Source organism: Chionomys nivalis, chromosome 2, assembly GCF_950005125.1.
Source record: "Chionomys nivalis chromosome 2, mChiNiv1.1, whole genome shotgun sequence".
NCBI lineage: Eukaryota > Metazoa > Chordata > Mammalia > Rodentia > Cricetidae > Chionomys > Chionomys nivalis.
This window is the reverse complement of record NC_080087.1, coordinates 92,038,906-92,052,398: the sequence shown is the minus strand read 5'-3', so window position 1 is coordinate 92,052,398 and position 13,493 is coordinate 92,038,906. Positions and strand designations below refer to the sequence as shown.

Here is a 13,493-nt window from a genome sequence, read left to right as displayed (position 1 = left end):
ACAATGTGTCTCTGTCCCATGAGCACCCATGGTGCAGTTTAAGAAAACAATTAAGCACAGTGAGATATTAACAGTAACAAACTAGAATAATCATAATAACATAATACATTATTTAAAACAAGTGACTTGTTTCTGGAATTTTCCATTTAATAGTTTCAGGTGGCAGTTGGCCTTGGATAACCAGGACTACAGAAAATCAAACCACAGGTAAGTGGGGAACTACAAGCACTTTTGTATACATAAATATTGTCTCTGACATTTGAACGGTGCAGCTGAACCAGTAACAGTAAATAACCTATAATGGTAAAACATTCAGAACTTAAAATGTTTTCAAGGAAAGTGCTAATAGACATGGCCTTGCCTTTATAGAAGCTCGGGTTTAGGGAGTGGAGAGATGACAGAGTAGTTAAAAACATTTGCTGCTCTTCCAGAGGACTGGAGTTGGGTTCCCAGCACCCACATGGCAACTCACAACCATCTGTAACTCCAGTTCCGAAGGATCCAATGCCCTCTTCTGACATCTGTGGGAACCAGGTACACAGTAGTGCACAGATATTTATGCAGGCAAAATGCTCATACACAAAAAGTAAAATAAACAGATCTAAAAAGGGGGGTCAGTTTTAAAATGAACATGTACTGTTTTCATAATTGAGAAAATAATTCAAAGCTGCTTTGTGGAGGGGGAAGCACAGAGGACACATAGCTTTCTCTGTCCCCACCTCCCACACTGCCAGTGGCTGGCAAGACTCACAACAAGCCAGGCTGCTTTGGTGTCTCTGGGACGGTCCCCACACGTGGCACCTGGAGCTGAGAGACATTCTTACCTGTTTGGTGATGTCATACACGATGACGGCTGCGGCCGATCCTCGATAGTACATGGGAGCCAGCGAGTGGAACTGTCCAGAAGCGGTCAGCAGGTTAGGCCACAGTGAACAAACAGACTTTAAGCAATCCCACACCACGCGTTAAATCTTAAGCTGTATCGTCCCTGTAAGAGCTCTAAACCACCCCCCCAGACTTTTCTACAACATATATTAAATAATAAACTCTGCTCCCCAACTATACATACATTTGTGGTTTATAGACCATGAAATGGCCTCTTGATCAAAAGCCAGACACAGAATTTATTCTCAATGTTGAATCCTCTGAATTTTCTTTTCTCTGCTGACCTAGGACAATCTCATAAAGTGGCAAGGAAGAGATAACTTCAAGGGGAGAGAAAATGAAAGGAAAGAGCACAAGGTCCTTGCAGAACCATGGAGGAGGAGCAGGCCATGTGCCCTGAGCCTCGGCTGGCTGCCAGTTCTATCGGGCAAAGCTTTATTGCCTACCAAGGTCGGCTAACGGTGACATATTAGATGGGCTTCATTCCCCAAACCAGAAACCTAAGTATCACTGCCTGCTGGAGTCTTTCATCCTCAAATAAAATGGGTAATTATTCTCCAAACGTATACATTGCATGCATATTTTAAGGAGGACCTAGTCTTAATTTGTATTTTTTAATTAAAAAAAAAAAAAGTCTTGGAAAGGACCAGTAAGTGAAAGAAAGCTCAACAGGGAAATGGAAAAAGGATTATATAAGTGACCACTTCAAGTTACCAATAAATATTTAAACTTAATCAATTAACAAAAAGAATGAACTAAAATGATTAGGTATTTATTAATTTAATAAGCGTTAAAAGGCCTTAGATTGTGTGTTGGAGTGGGCCTGGGGAGGGAGACACTCTCAGCTACTACATAGGGATGGTATTTAGTCCCACAGTGTCACTAGGAACAATATACCAGAAGCTGAGATACGTGCCCTTCAGCCCAGAAGTCTTCTTATAGGAAATATATTCTAGATAGAGTGAACACCATGCACAGAAAAGCCATTTCCCTATGTCATGATGGAGGGGGAAATCAAAGGAGAATGTGAAGGTTCATCGCTGCACTGCGCAATATCCTAGATAAAGGGCTGTGTGCCCTGCACAACTCAAACGTTGACCTCTTGTCAACATGATGGCCTTTAGGAGGGAAGGTCGTGAGAGGTCAGGTGAGAAGTCACTGGGGTCAGATGAGGTCATGAAGTAGATTCCATGATGGGCTTAGAGCCCTCCACACACAGCATGCGTGGGAACAGATGAAGGAGACTGTCTGTATGCCAGGAAAGGAACCTTCCCAAGACAGTAAGGATGCCAATGGAGCTACGTCCAGAGCCAAGATAACAAAAGGTCTATTTACACCGTCCACTCAGGAGCATTTGTTCTAGCAGCTGAGGCTGACTAAGACATGCGTTTACAATGGAATGTTCCACAACTGCTGAAATGAAGAGGAGAATTTTTGTTTAAAGGAAAAATCTCTTTTGACAAGTATTAAGTTGGAAATGTCTGAAGGCAGCAAAAATGATATAATTCAATGTGAAAATGTGGACAGCAGCGAATGTCCAAATGCCAGTATCACACGGTCATCCTCAAGATGTTAACAGTAGAACTTCTAGTCATATGTACATTTAAAGGCTCTCTAACATAAATTTCACAATAACTTTAAGTAAACTAGCCTTAGGTTCAAATAAATCAGGGCCAGAGGGAGATCTTAGCCAAGGCTGAAGACCTGAGTTTAATCCCAGGAACCTACATAGTTAGAGAAAACTGAACCTTACAAGTTGCCCCCTGACTTCTATCTGTGTAGTGTGGCATGGCCACATGTCCTCCCCAAAGCCTAGCCACACACAAAATAAATAAAGTATTTTTAAAAATTAATTAAAAACCAGCTATTTTTACTGGGGCATGAAGGAAAGATGGGGAGGAATGGGAAGATGAATCCTATAGTTCTCCTGGCAGACAACAAAACTGGCCTCATTTCTTCTGTGTCCCACAAGGTACTTCTCATTGGCATGCTCAGATCAGGAGAGGGGACAGGATGTTCCTTCCAGTGTTACACACAGGTATCCCTCTGAAGGAAGACCACCCTGGGGTTTGGTGGCTTTTAGGAAGGAGACCGAAGTAGGGTGTTCAGGGAGAGCCAAGCTTACAGCTGAACTGATGCAGAGACCCTGCCACTTTCCTCTGCCCACAAACACCACTCCAGGTCTCACAACACAACATGCCACACATCTTTTCCACATCCACAGACCTCCCCCGCGTCTGTCGTAAGTGCTAAGCTCCGAGGATTCATGTTTGGCCCACCTTTGGCAATGCACTCCTGGTGGATCAAAACCAGTCAGAATTTCTGTTCATGGAAGGAAAAAGCATTCTCTGTAAACACCCGGCTTTGCTAAAGGTAGAGGCTGCATAAAATGTGGCCTCTCCACCAATTCTGCTTAATGTCCCCCTCCTCTCTTGTTTTCAAAACAGCCTCTGCTAGCCTCACTTCCCAGAAGGCAGACACAGGACACAGATTTCCCTTGGGCTCTGCCGCCAAAAGCTCCCTCTCCAACAGCCAATGGTGTGCAGGCCTCATGAATTATTGAAAGCCCTCAGTACACAGTGCGTTATTCCTTCCCCACAAAGGAACCACTCTGAAATAAATCTTTTGGTGAAGCCACTTAAAGGACTTTATTGCTGGAGACCTAGGGGTTTAAATAAATTCAAAGCTAGTGTCTCACCCTGAAACTCAATAATGCATTGACCAAACGGTAATAATTGTGAAGGACAAAGAGATAAATCATTTCTGGCCTACAATATTTATCTTTTATCCCACACAAGCCGAGCACAAGTGAACACATACGGTCAGTCACCGGTTGCTGTGGTATAATTTCCTTTCTAAGAGGTCAGAATTAATATCGATGGGATGACGCAGAAGATTCTTCCAGAAAGAAAGGTCACAGTTGCAGGAGGCTGGTAAAAGCTTTCTTATTAAAACCTCATCTTGGAAGTCTATTTTAAAGTCAACACAACCGATGCCAATTTCAAGCCTTCGCCAGCTACCCGACAAGATACAGGCTTCAGATTTCAGTGTTTAGGTAACTCCCAGGTAGCATTTAATCACTTAGGAGCAGCAAAGACAATTCTGGAAAGTCAATTTGCCTCTTGATGTTATCTGTGTTCTTTGGGCATGTGACTTTTTTAAGATTATATTTTTATTACGTGTGTGTGTGTGTGTGTGCTTGCACACAAAAGTATATGCCAGTTGGATCCCCGTGGAGCTGGAGTTACAGAGGCAGTGATGAGCTGTCCAACATGAGTGCTGGGAACCAAATTCAGTGGCTCTGGAAAAGCAACATCCATTTTTAACTATTGAGCTATCTCGACAGCCCCGACTGGCTTTTTTTTTTTTTTTTTTTTTTTTTTGGTTTTTCAAGACAGGGTTTCTCTGTGGTTTTGGAGCCTGTCCTGGAACTAGCTCTTGTAGACCAGGCTGGTCTCGAACTCACAGAGATCCGCCTGCCTCTGCCTCCAAAGTGGGGTAAGATCTTCTTGGAAGGCAACTGGACGCTGGGTTTCTAAAGTCTGACAAGCTTCCAGTCTCTGTGATATGATCTCACCTCTTAATAATAGCGACAGTCACCAAACCACCAGAATTTATTCTAGTTACACTAAAGAATCAAAAACAGTCTCAAGGTCTTCTCACAAGGGAATGGAAACATAGATTTTGGTTTAGTCCTACAAGATACTGGACAATAACTAAGCCTAAATGGTACAAGAGGTGTGATGGCCCATGCGTGATTTCTGAAGGTCTTGTGAAGAACAAATAGCCCCACGGAGCCGTTTGGGGAGAAAGGCTTCCTGATCAAATAAGTCTGAGGAACCCAACAGAAACTGTTTGCCTAGAGGCCGACAAGATATTATCAGCACACCAACAGTTGGAAGTATTTCTAGAGGAGGGAAATTTGTTTATTTTAGTTTTAACTCAACAATTCCTATTTTTTTTAACATTTTTATACACAATCTTAATTATGAATCTAGTTTTTCACAATGGACCTTAGAACAATGTGAGGAGTGCAAGGCTCTGAAAGTCCTCAAGCCTGGCCTGGCTGGATCTTGGCTTTTGTATTCTATAAAATGGGAATGGGAGAAAGGATGGTCTTAGAAATGACAGCTGGGGCTAGAGAGATGGCTCAGAGGTTAAGAGCACTGACTGCTCTTCCAGGGGTCTTGAGTTCAATTCCCAGCAACCACATGGTGGCTCACAACCCTCTGTAATGAGATTGGGTGCCTCTTCTGGCCTGCAGACATACATGCAGGAAGAACAATGTAGACAAAATAAATAAATAAAACGTAAAAGAAATGAAAATGTTTTAAACTGAGTGGTGGTGACACACGCCTTTGATCCCAGCACTTGGGAGGCAGAGGCAGGCGGATCTCTGTGAGTTCAAGGCCATCCTGATCTAGGACAGGCTTCAAAGGGTACAGAGAAACCTTGTCTTCAAAACAAACAAACAAAAATGGCAGCTGGAAATTTCTCTAACTCTGACACTCACGGTGGACTCTGGGCATCATCTCTGATTATCCCCGTAAGGGGCAGAACTGTTGACTCAAAGTCAAAACGGGCATTTTGGAGTCTCTATATAGACTGTACTTACATAAAACATACACACATACACACATGCACACACTCACACACATGCACACTCACACACATGCACACTCACGCACATGCACACACATGCACACTCACGCACATGCACACACATGCACACACTCACACACATGCACACACACATGCACACACTCACATACACACACACACACTCACTCTTCTCTCTCCTCCCTCCCCTCCCTACTTCCCACCTCTATAATAGAGTAAATGTATTATACCAGGAATTCTTGAGGAAAGTTCTTTAATCGCATGTGGTGACATCACAAATAGCAAAACAGCAAAGCAGGAAGTAGAGGAAAGACAAAGTCTCCAGACACCTGCATTCCCAGCTCGGTCCTGCTCCCCAGGTGAGAATTACCCTGGCCAGACACCCCGGTTTCAGGTCCTGGGTCTTGCAGGATGGACTCTGCAGAATGACTTTCAGGGTACGATCTCTCCCTGGAGAGTCAGAGGCAGCCGGGGACAATGCCAGTCTGTGGCCAGTCTGCAGATCAGCCTCAGGTGCCAACTCCCAATTAAGAGCTCCAGCCCTCCCCAGGAATGCCGGGCAGCCACAGTCAAGGCCAGGGGAGTCAAGGCCAGGGGAGTCAAGGGCAGAAGCCAAAAGGAGCCAGGGAGGATTGCAACAAAGGCAGGTGGTAGAAGAAAATTCCTGCCGTTCCCAGCATTCCTGGCTGGCAGAAGTTGAATGGAAAGACAGCAATGAAGGATCTCTCTGTCCCATTTCCACACAGACTTCCTCTCTTCACTGAAAGTAAAGAGCCTAGTTAATATGCCTGTTCACACATCCTGACCCCTGACAGAATGGAGGAGTGGACAGAAAAGGGGCTGGGGGCAACGGACAGAACTATTAACAGTGGTTAGCACTACATAATGCCACTATAATGCCAAGGCCCTGTATTAATATTTCTGAGCTAATAAAAAGCTGCCTTTAACATGATACATGACTTCTGCAACAACAAGAAAAAAGTCTTCCTTATTTTCCTTTTTGTTTGTTTGTTTTGTTTTGTTTTTTGAGACAGGGTTTCTCTGAAGCTAGAGAAGCTAGTTCCTGGAACTAGCTCTGGTAGAACAGGTTGGCCTTGAACTCACAGAGATCCGTCTGCCTCTGCCTCCTGAGTGCTGGGATTAAAGGCCTGTGCCACCACTGCCCTGGCTTCTCTTCCTTTTTAATAAAGTCAAAAGTACTTCCTTATTCTTGGAGTGGGAGAGCATGTCTTTAATCCCAGAACTCAGGAGGCAGAGGCAGAAAGAGCTCTGTGAGTTCAAGACCAGCACGGTCTACATAGTGAGTTACAGGACAGCCTGGACTACACAGCCTGTCTCAGAAAAACAAAACATAAAGCAAGAAAGCAAGCAAGAAACAGAAAGAAACAAAAGCTTCCTCTGTCTCCATTCTGCAGGCACAACCTAAAAACCCTCTTCAACAGAAAATGATTCAATATGGAGCAAAGGACCCTCCCACTAAATGGGGCACAGATGAATGTTCTGGAGTCGCTGTGTAACTCTGGCTGACCTGGAACTCACTACATATTCCCTTGCCTCCTGGAATTAAAGGCGTACACCACCAGGATGGGCAAGATGTCCATTCTTGCTGTTGATCTTGTTTTTAGATTATTTTATGTGTAGGAATGTTTTGCCTGCGTGAACGTGCACCAGCAGTGTGCCTGGCCCTTGCAGAGCTCAGAAGAGGATGTCAGATCCCTGGAACTAGAGTTATAAATGATTGTGAGCTGTCATATGGGTGCTGGGAGCTAAACCCAGATTCTCTGGAGGAGAAGCCAGTGCTCTGACCTGCTGAGCCATCTCTCCAGCTCCAAGACTAGCATTTTTTGAGTCAGTATAGCTAGTATGGTGGTCGAGTGCTTGCTCTTAGCTGCATATGGCCCCAGGTTCAATTCCCAAAATTAAATAACAATAACAACACCAAAAAGATGGTACAAAAAACTAGAATCCTACAAGTACTGGAATAATCATACATGTTTAAAAAATTGTTCTGACGTAAAAATGTACTCCCCAAAGTCATGAGCCTCCATTCAGATTCCAGGGTATTCGAAAGCACAGGAAATTCCTAAAAGTCCAAAATAATAGCCAGTGATAACAGTCACGTTATCTTTTAACAAAACCAGAGAAACAGACTGACTCCACACTAGGCCCACCAGGAAGCAAAAAGAAGGGTGAGGCCAGGCACTCTGTCTCCTCCTGTGCCTGTCTCCTCCTGTGCCTGTCTGCTCCATTTGGGCCTGTCTCACTCTGTGTCTGTCTCCTCCTGTGTCTCTCTCCTCTGTCTGTGCCTGTCTCCTTTACTTCGGATAAAACTCCTGTTTGACTCTGCATGGCACCGTCTTAGAAGGAATCTGAGTTTATTCTGGAGTGACTTTGGCCTGGGGAGCACAGACTGAGGTTACTCTAAATTCCATGTTCCAGCCAGTATGGAAGCAATTTTGTTTAGGCTTTATAGTTTTACAGAACTAAGAAAATCATAAATCAAGGCAAGTTTAAAATACGTTGGGGTACATCAGAGAGTGAGGTACAGTAAGATCAGAGCTTCATCTAGGGCCCAAGATATTACCTTAGCTTTGGGCTTGGTAGAAGGTAGTGGTCTGCTAAGTTAGTAAATTCCAAAAGATTTTTATCTGTTGGTCACAGGATTTTTGTCTATTGGTTCAGACATAGAGATGGACAGGGAATGACTGTTCCAGAGGACTAGAACTACCTCAAGGGAAGGTAAGTCGCCCCTAGACCGGCAACATTCCAACCTCTCCACAGAGTTGGAATTCTAAGTCTCCACAGTCAGACTCCTTCTCGGGAGTCCTTGTTCACATGAGGAGTCAGGCATCCTAAAGGAGCATCTGACTGCCCGACACACTACAGTCATCTTCAAGGCTGAAGGCACAAAGGCAGCACTGTTTTAACATTGCAGCAACCTTAAGGGCAGATCAGCCTCAGGCCCAAGTAGTCACTTTGAAACTCCTGAGCCTCGCCAGAACTGGAGCTGAGTCAAGGATTGGCAAGGCCACACCTTGACCAGAGCTGCCTCATTGCCTACGCCTCCTGCCCCAATTCTTCTAGCTCCAAGCCCATACTGCACTCTTCTGTCTGCTCTTCATAACAGGGCCGCACTGATTTAATCTTCGCTTTCTGCCTTTCTGTCCTCCCTTCTTTGCTCCCTCCCCTTTACTTCCTTGCTTGGTTTTGTAGGACAAGGTCTCACTATGTAGACCAGGCTGGCCTCAGTTTGTGGCAATCCTGCCTCAGTCTCCTGGGTGCTAGAATCACAGCTGTGTACCACCATGCCCACCATTTCTCTGCTTTTTTGGGTTTTGGGTGGTTTTTTGTTGTTGTTGTTGTTGTTGTTGTTTATTTGTGGTGTGTGTGTTGTTGTTGTTGTTGTTGTTTGTCTAGTTTGATTTCTCCACTGTCTGTTTTTTTCTGAGGCCATATCAAGAGAAGTAGCTGAGCCTACCCTGTGGGGGTTGCCCTAAAACTCTGGTTCTCGCATCACCCTTCATTACCCTCCTGTGTCATCAGATGCAGCTGGAACTCTGTGCATTTAGAGTTGGCCACTAGTGTCCCAGAAAGTAAGCTGTGCCTTTCCCTTCTGTTCTCTCCTTTCTGCCCTGAGCATGGAACCCAAATTCAGGAAATGCCCTTGTAGAGTGGAACAACAGCCCAACTTGGGCCTAAATTGCCCATGATAAAGAAGAGAGGTGGAGCCTTCAAAGAGCTTCCAATCACACAGACGCACATATAGGTGTTGCAGGTGTACACACAGGTGTCATAGGTGCATACACAGGTATCACAGGTACACACACAGGTGTCACAGATGCACACACAGGTGTCATAGATGCACAGACATGGGTGTCACAGGTACACACATGGGTGTCACAGGTGCATACACAAGTGTCACAGGTGCACACACAGGTGTCACAGGTGCACATACAGGTGTCACAGGTACATACACAGGTGTCAGAACCTACTCCTCACCTCCATTCTCCTATTCAAGCCTTTTTCTTTTTTGTTTGTTTGTTTTTCAAGGCAGGGTTTCACTGTATAGCCTTGGCCACCTTGTAACTCACTCTGTAGACCAGGCTGGCCTCGACTCACTGAGATCAGCCTGCCTCTGCTTCCCAAATGCTGGGAACAAAGGCATGCGCCACTGCACATGGCTGTACCAAAGCCTTTGAATCAAGTATCTAGCATTGTCTTGTATTTCTGGTATATGTAAGTCAATCCTTTAAACAGACAAGCCACACTTCTTGTGAGTCCTGGATCCAGCTGAGAATCTGGTCAGACAGTAACTGCTGTGTAACAGGTCAGAATTTGAGAGGAGGTCTGTGTTACTGCCAACTAGACACAACCTCGAGCCACGTAGGAAACAGATAGCAATCCAGCAAGGATGGTTTTTACTTCGTTCCTGCTTGAGTTTCTGCCCTGACTTTTAAGCTATGAACTGTGACCTGGAACTGAAGGCCACATAAATCCTTTCCTCCCCCTAAACCATGGTGTTTATCATAGCAACAGAAAGTAGACTATGATGAGGACCATTTTGCCTATAAGGGTACATGTAGCCCGAGCCATATGGAAGAAACCTGTTGTTTCAGACTGAGGTAATTCTGAAGCCTGAAGAGAGGAGAACCGCCATCGAGTGGGGAGACTGGCAACCTGCCTCAGAGCCTGGTTAGGAGGTGGCCATGGAAGATCATTGTGGAGAGGAGGGCCAGATGCGGGAATCTTGAGAAATTCAGCTGATGCAGTGAAGGGCACTGTGGTCAACAGCCCTGGCCTGGGTTGCTGGGCAGACTCTTTCTTCAGGATAACTGCAGAGAGTGACAGCCCTATGCCTGCAGTCAGCCTGGAGTCACCTGCTTTGAGGTTCAGTCCTGGTGGCCTGACACGTTCCAGCAGAGTGCTTGACTTCCAGCCTAACAAGGGAAAGCACTGCGACTGACCCCACAGCACAAACCCCAGAAGCTCTGCTCGCTTTCCCAACTCCAGAGCACACGTGGGAGACACCCCTCGGACTGGATAGGTAGCCAGCCTAGGTGTACCAACTGAAGCCTGACAGGTCCTGCCCCACCCACAGCCTGCAAAGCTGCGTGTGGCCAGCAGAGGCTCCTGGTACACAGAGAAAGAGACGCCCCTAACCTGGAGACAGCTCTGACAGACATCCGGCGGTGCAGTAGAGGCACAAGGCTATGTGTACACCTGTGCTGCTTCTGCCCTCTCTCACGCTGTAGCTGAGCCAGTGCTCGGCTTCATCGGGATTCGCTCCCGGTCCTGCGCCATCTGCGTCATTTTGACAGCAGTTTGCTTCCTCTCTTAGCAGTACTGGACTCTCATTCTCGGGGAGATGGTCTCCCCAAGCTGATCCCAAACTAAAACTGGAGGGAATATTAACAGCCACAGCTACACAAATTGCAACATAAAACCACAAAAACAAGAACAAACAAACAAAAAGCCAAGTTAAGACAATGCCTCTAAAGATCCTAACAATTCTGTACCATACATAAAAATCCTGAAATGGATGAAATGTCAAAGAATTCAAAACTCAACTTGTAAAACTTACCTATGACTTCAACAAGGGCACAATGAGATCAATAAATTAGAGAATCAATTCAAGATCTGGATAAAAAATCATGAGCACAGGTAAGAAAGTCAGAAACTGAGATGAGAAATTACAAAACAAAAAAAAAAGTACATACAAAAAAACGTACACCGAGAAATATTAGGAATGAGAAAGTCAATCAAAAACCATCACCAGAACACTAGATCAAACACAAGAGGGAGCATCACAGAAGACAAGCGTGAGAAAATGCGGCACTCAGATGCCAGTGGGGGACAGGAGAGACCCACATCCATTCAGTATTACACGCGGACTTTCTCTTGCCTGTTTCTCTATCCCCTCTTAGCACCATACTTAAGCCTAAAATAAAACCTTTCCTAAATTTGCTTCAAAAAGATAGTACAGTTAAGTAATATAATGTAAAATAAAAGTTCAGAAAACACAGTCATGAAGTCCTCACAGAATTACTCAAACCTGGGGAAAGAATCTTATCCAAGAACAAGGACTATTTAGAACTTCAAACAGACATGACCAGAGAAGAACCTTCTATAGCACTTTATAGTCAAAAGGCAGGAAAGGGGAGCAATATTAAAAGTTGCAAGATTAAAAAAAAAAAACAAAAAACAAAAAAACGAAGTCACAAACAAAAGCTGGTCCATCAGAATGATGACCTTCAGCAGTGATGCTGAAAGCCAAAAAGGCAGAATAGTGAACAACAGCCAGCCATGAGTACTCTTCCCTCTGAAGTTATCTGTGAAAGTCATTGGTGGGGACTGTTCCAAGCAAGCACAAACTAGAGCAACTGATGACCAGCAAGCCAGCGGGCAGCAAAAATGAATTACATGGGAGAAGTAGATGAACAAAGGCAAGCCAAGAAAGACTCAATCGGTTGACTCAGAAAACCCATGGACTTCTAATATGCATCAGAGAGAAAGAAAGTAACAAATGATACTCAGACCAACCTGGAAATAACAAAATTAAAAGAATCAGCAACCTGGTGGCTATTCCTGGTTACCGACTCAACTATATCTGGAATTAACAAAAGCCCAAGTGCCTTGATACGTCTGTGAGGAATTTTTCTTAATTAAATCATTTAAAGTGGGAAGCTCCATCTTTAATTCAGATCTTTTGAGGTGGGGAAAATTCACCTTTAATCCTAGCCACACCTTCTGCAGGCAGCCTATGTAAAGACGTGGAAGGAGGAAGCTTTTTGCTTGCTCTCTTTGCCTGCTTGCCCTTGTTCTCACAGGCAAGTTCATTATTATATGGCATCAGAGCCTACTTCTTTAGGATTCTAGCATATACTGAAGACCAACTGAGACGTCCAATCTTGCAGATTTAACTACTGGATTCTTGGACCTTCCATTGGTAGACAGTCATTGTTGGATTAGCTGGACGACAGCCTGTAAGCCATTCTAAAAAACTCTGTGTGTGTGAACCAGCCTAGATGTCTAGCAGCAAATGAAAGGATAAAAACTGTGATACACACACACACGTCTTGTTCAGCCATAAAGAAGAATGAAATGACATCATCTTCAACAAAAGAGACCATCATGTTCAATGAAATAATCCAAACTCAGGCAAATACCATGTTTCTCTATATGTAAAATCTTTCAAATTAATGTATATGAATATATGCACGTATATATGTATGTGTGGAGGTAGAGATAGATAATAGACAGATGATGATAGATAGATAATAGATAGATAGATAGATAGATAGATAGATAGATAGATAGATAGATAGATGATAAAAGTAAAGGAGGCAGGATGAAAGAGAAGAAAAATCCCCTAAAGATGATCTAAAGAGGAGAAAATGGAGACAGGGGATCAAGAGAGGATAGTGGGGGAGGGAGACTGACAATTATTCAATGTTTTCTTCCATATATAGAATGTATATATAAATATATATATATGTGTGTGTGTGTGTATATATATATATATATATATATGAAATGAAAGCAGAGAGAGAACAATTTGTGGGAGGATACCAGCAGGACACAAGGACAGGTCAAAAGAGGGTAATGGTTGAATGAACATAAGCAAATCACAAAGATATATATATATATATACACATACATATATGAAATCCATTATTTTATACACTAAAAGAAAAAATTTAATGGACCAGCAAAATGGTTCAGTGGGTAAAGGTGCCTGCCTGAGTTAAACACATATATACACACCACACATACAAGAACACAGGATAAATAAGATACAATTTTAAAAACTAAGTTTTAAAAACCTGGCCAGATTCTTTGTAAAAGCAGATTTTGTGAAGGCTGACTTTAAGCGGAAATGCAGTGGGCTCAGATTAGCCTAAACAAGCTCAGCAAAGAAGAAAATTAGAGAACTCGTACTTCTTTTCAAATCCTAGTACAAAGATACAGTCCTGAGAGAAGCGTGGTAC

At 43.9% G+C, this 13,493-nt stretch overlaps 1 protein-coding gene across 1 annotated transcript in view; it reads right to left on the bottom strand.

Moving 5' to 3' along the window:
* Rab31 (RAB31, member RAS oncogene family) overlaps positions 1-13,493 on the bottom strand; it is a 126,426-nt gene that overhangs the window by 47,333 nt on the left and 65,600 nt on the right. The window contains exon 4 of the mRNA XM_057763029.1: positions 825-896. Within this exon, the coding sequence (XP_057619012.1) occupies positions 825-896 (72 nt within the window). The remainder of the gene's footprint in view (positions 1-824; positions 897-13,493) is intronic.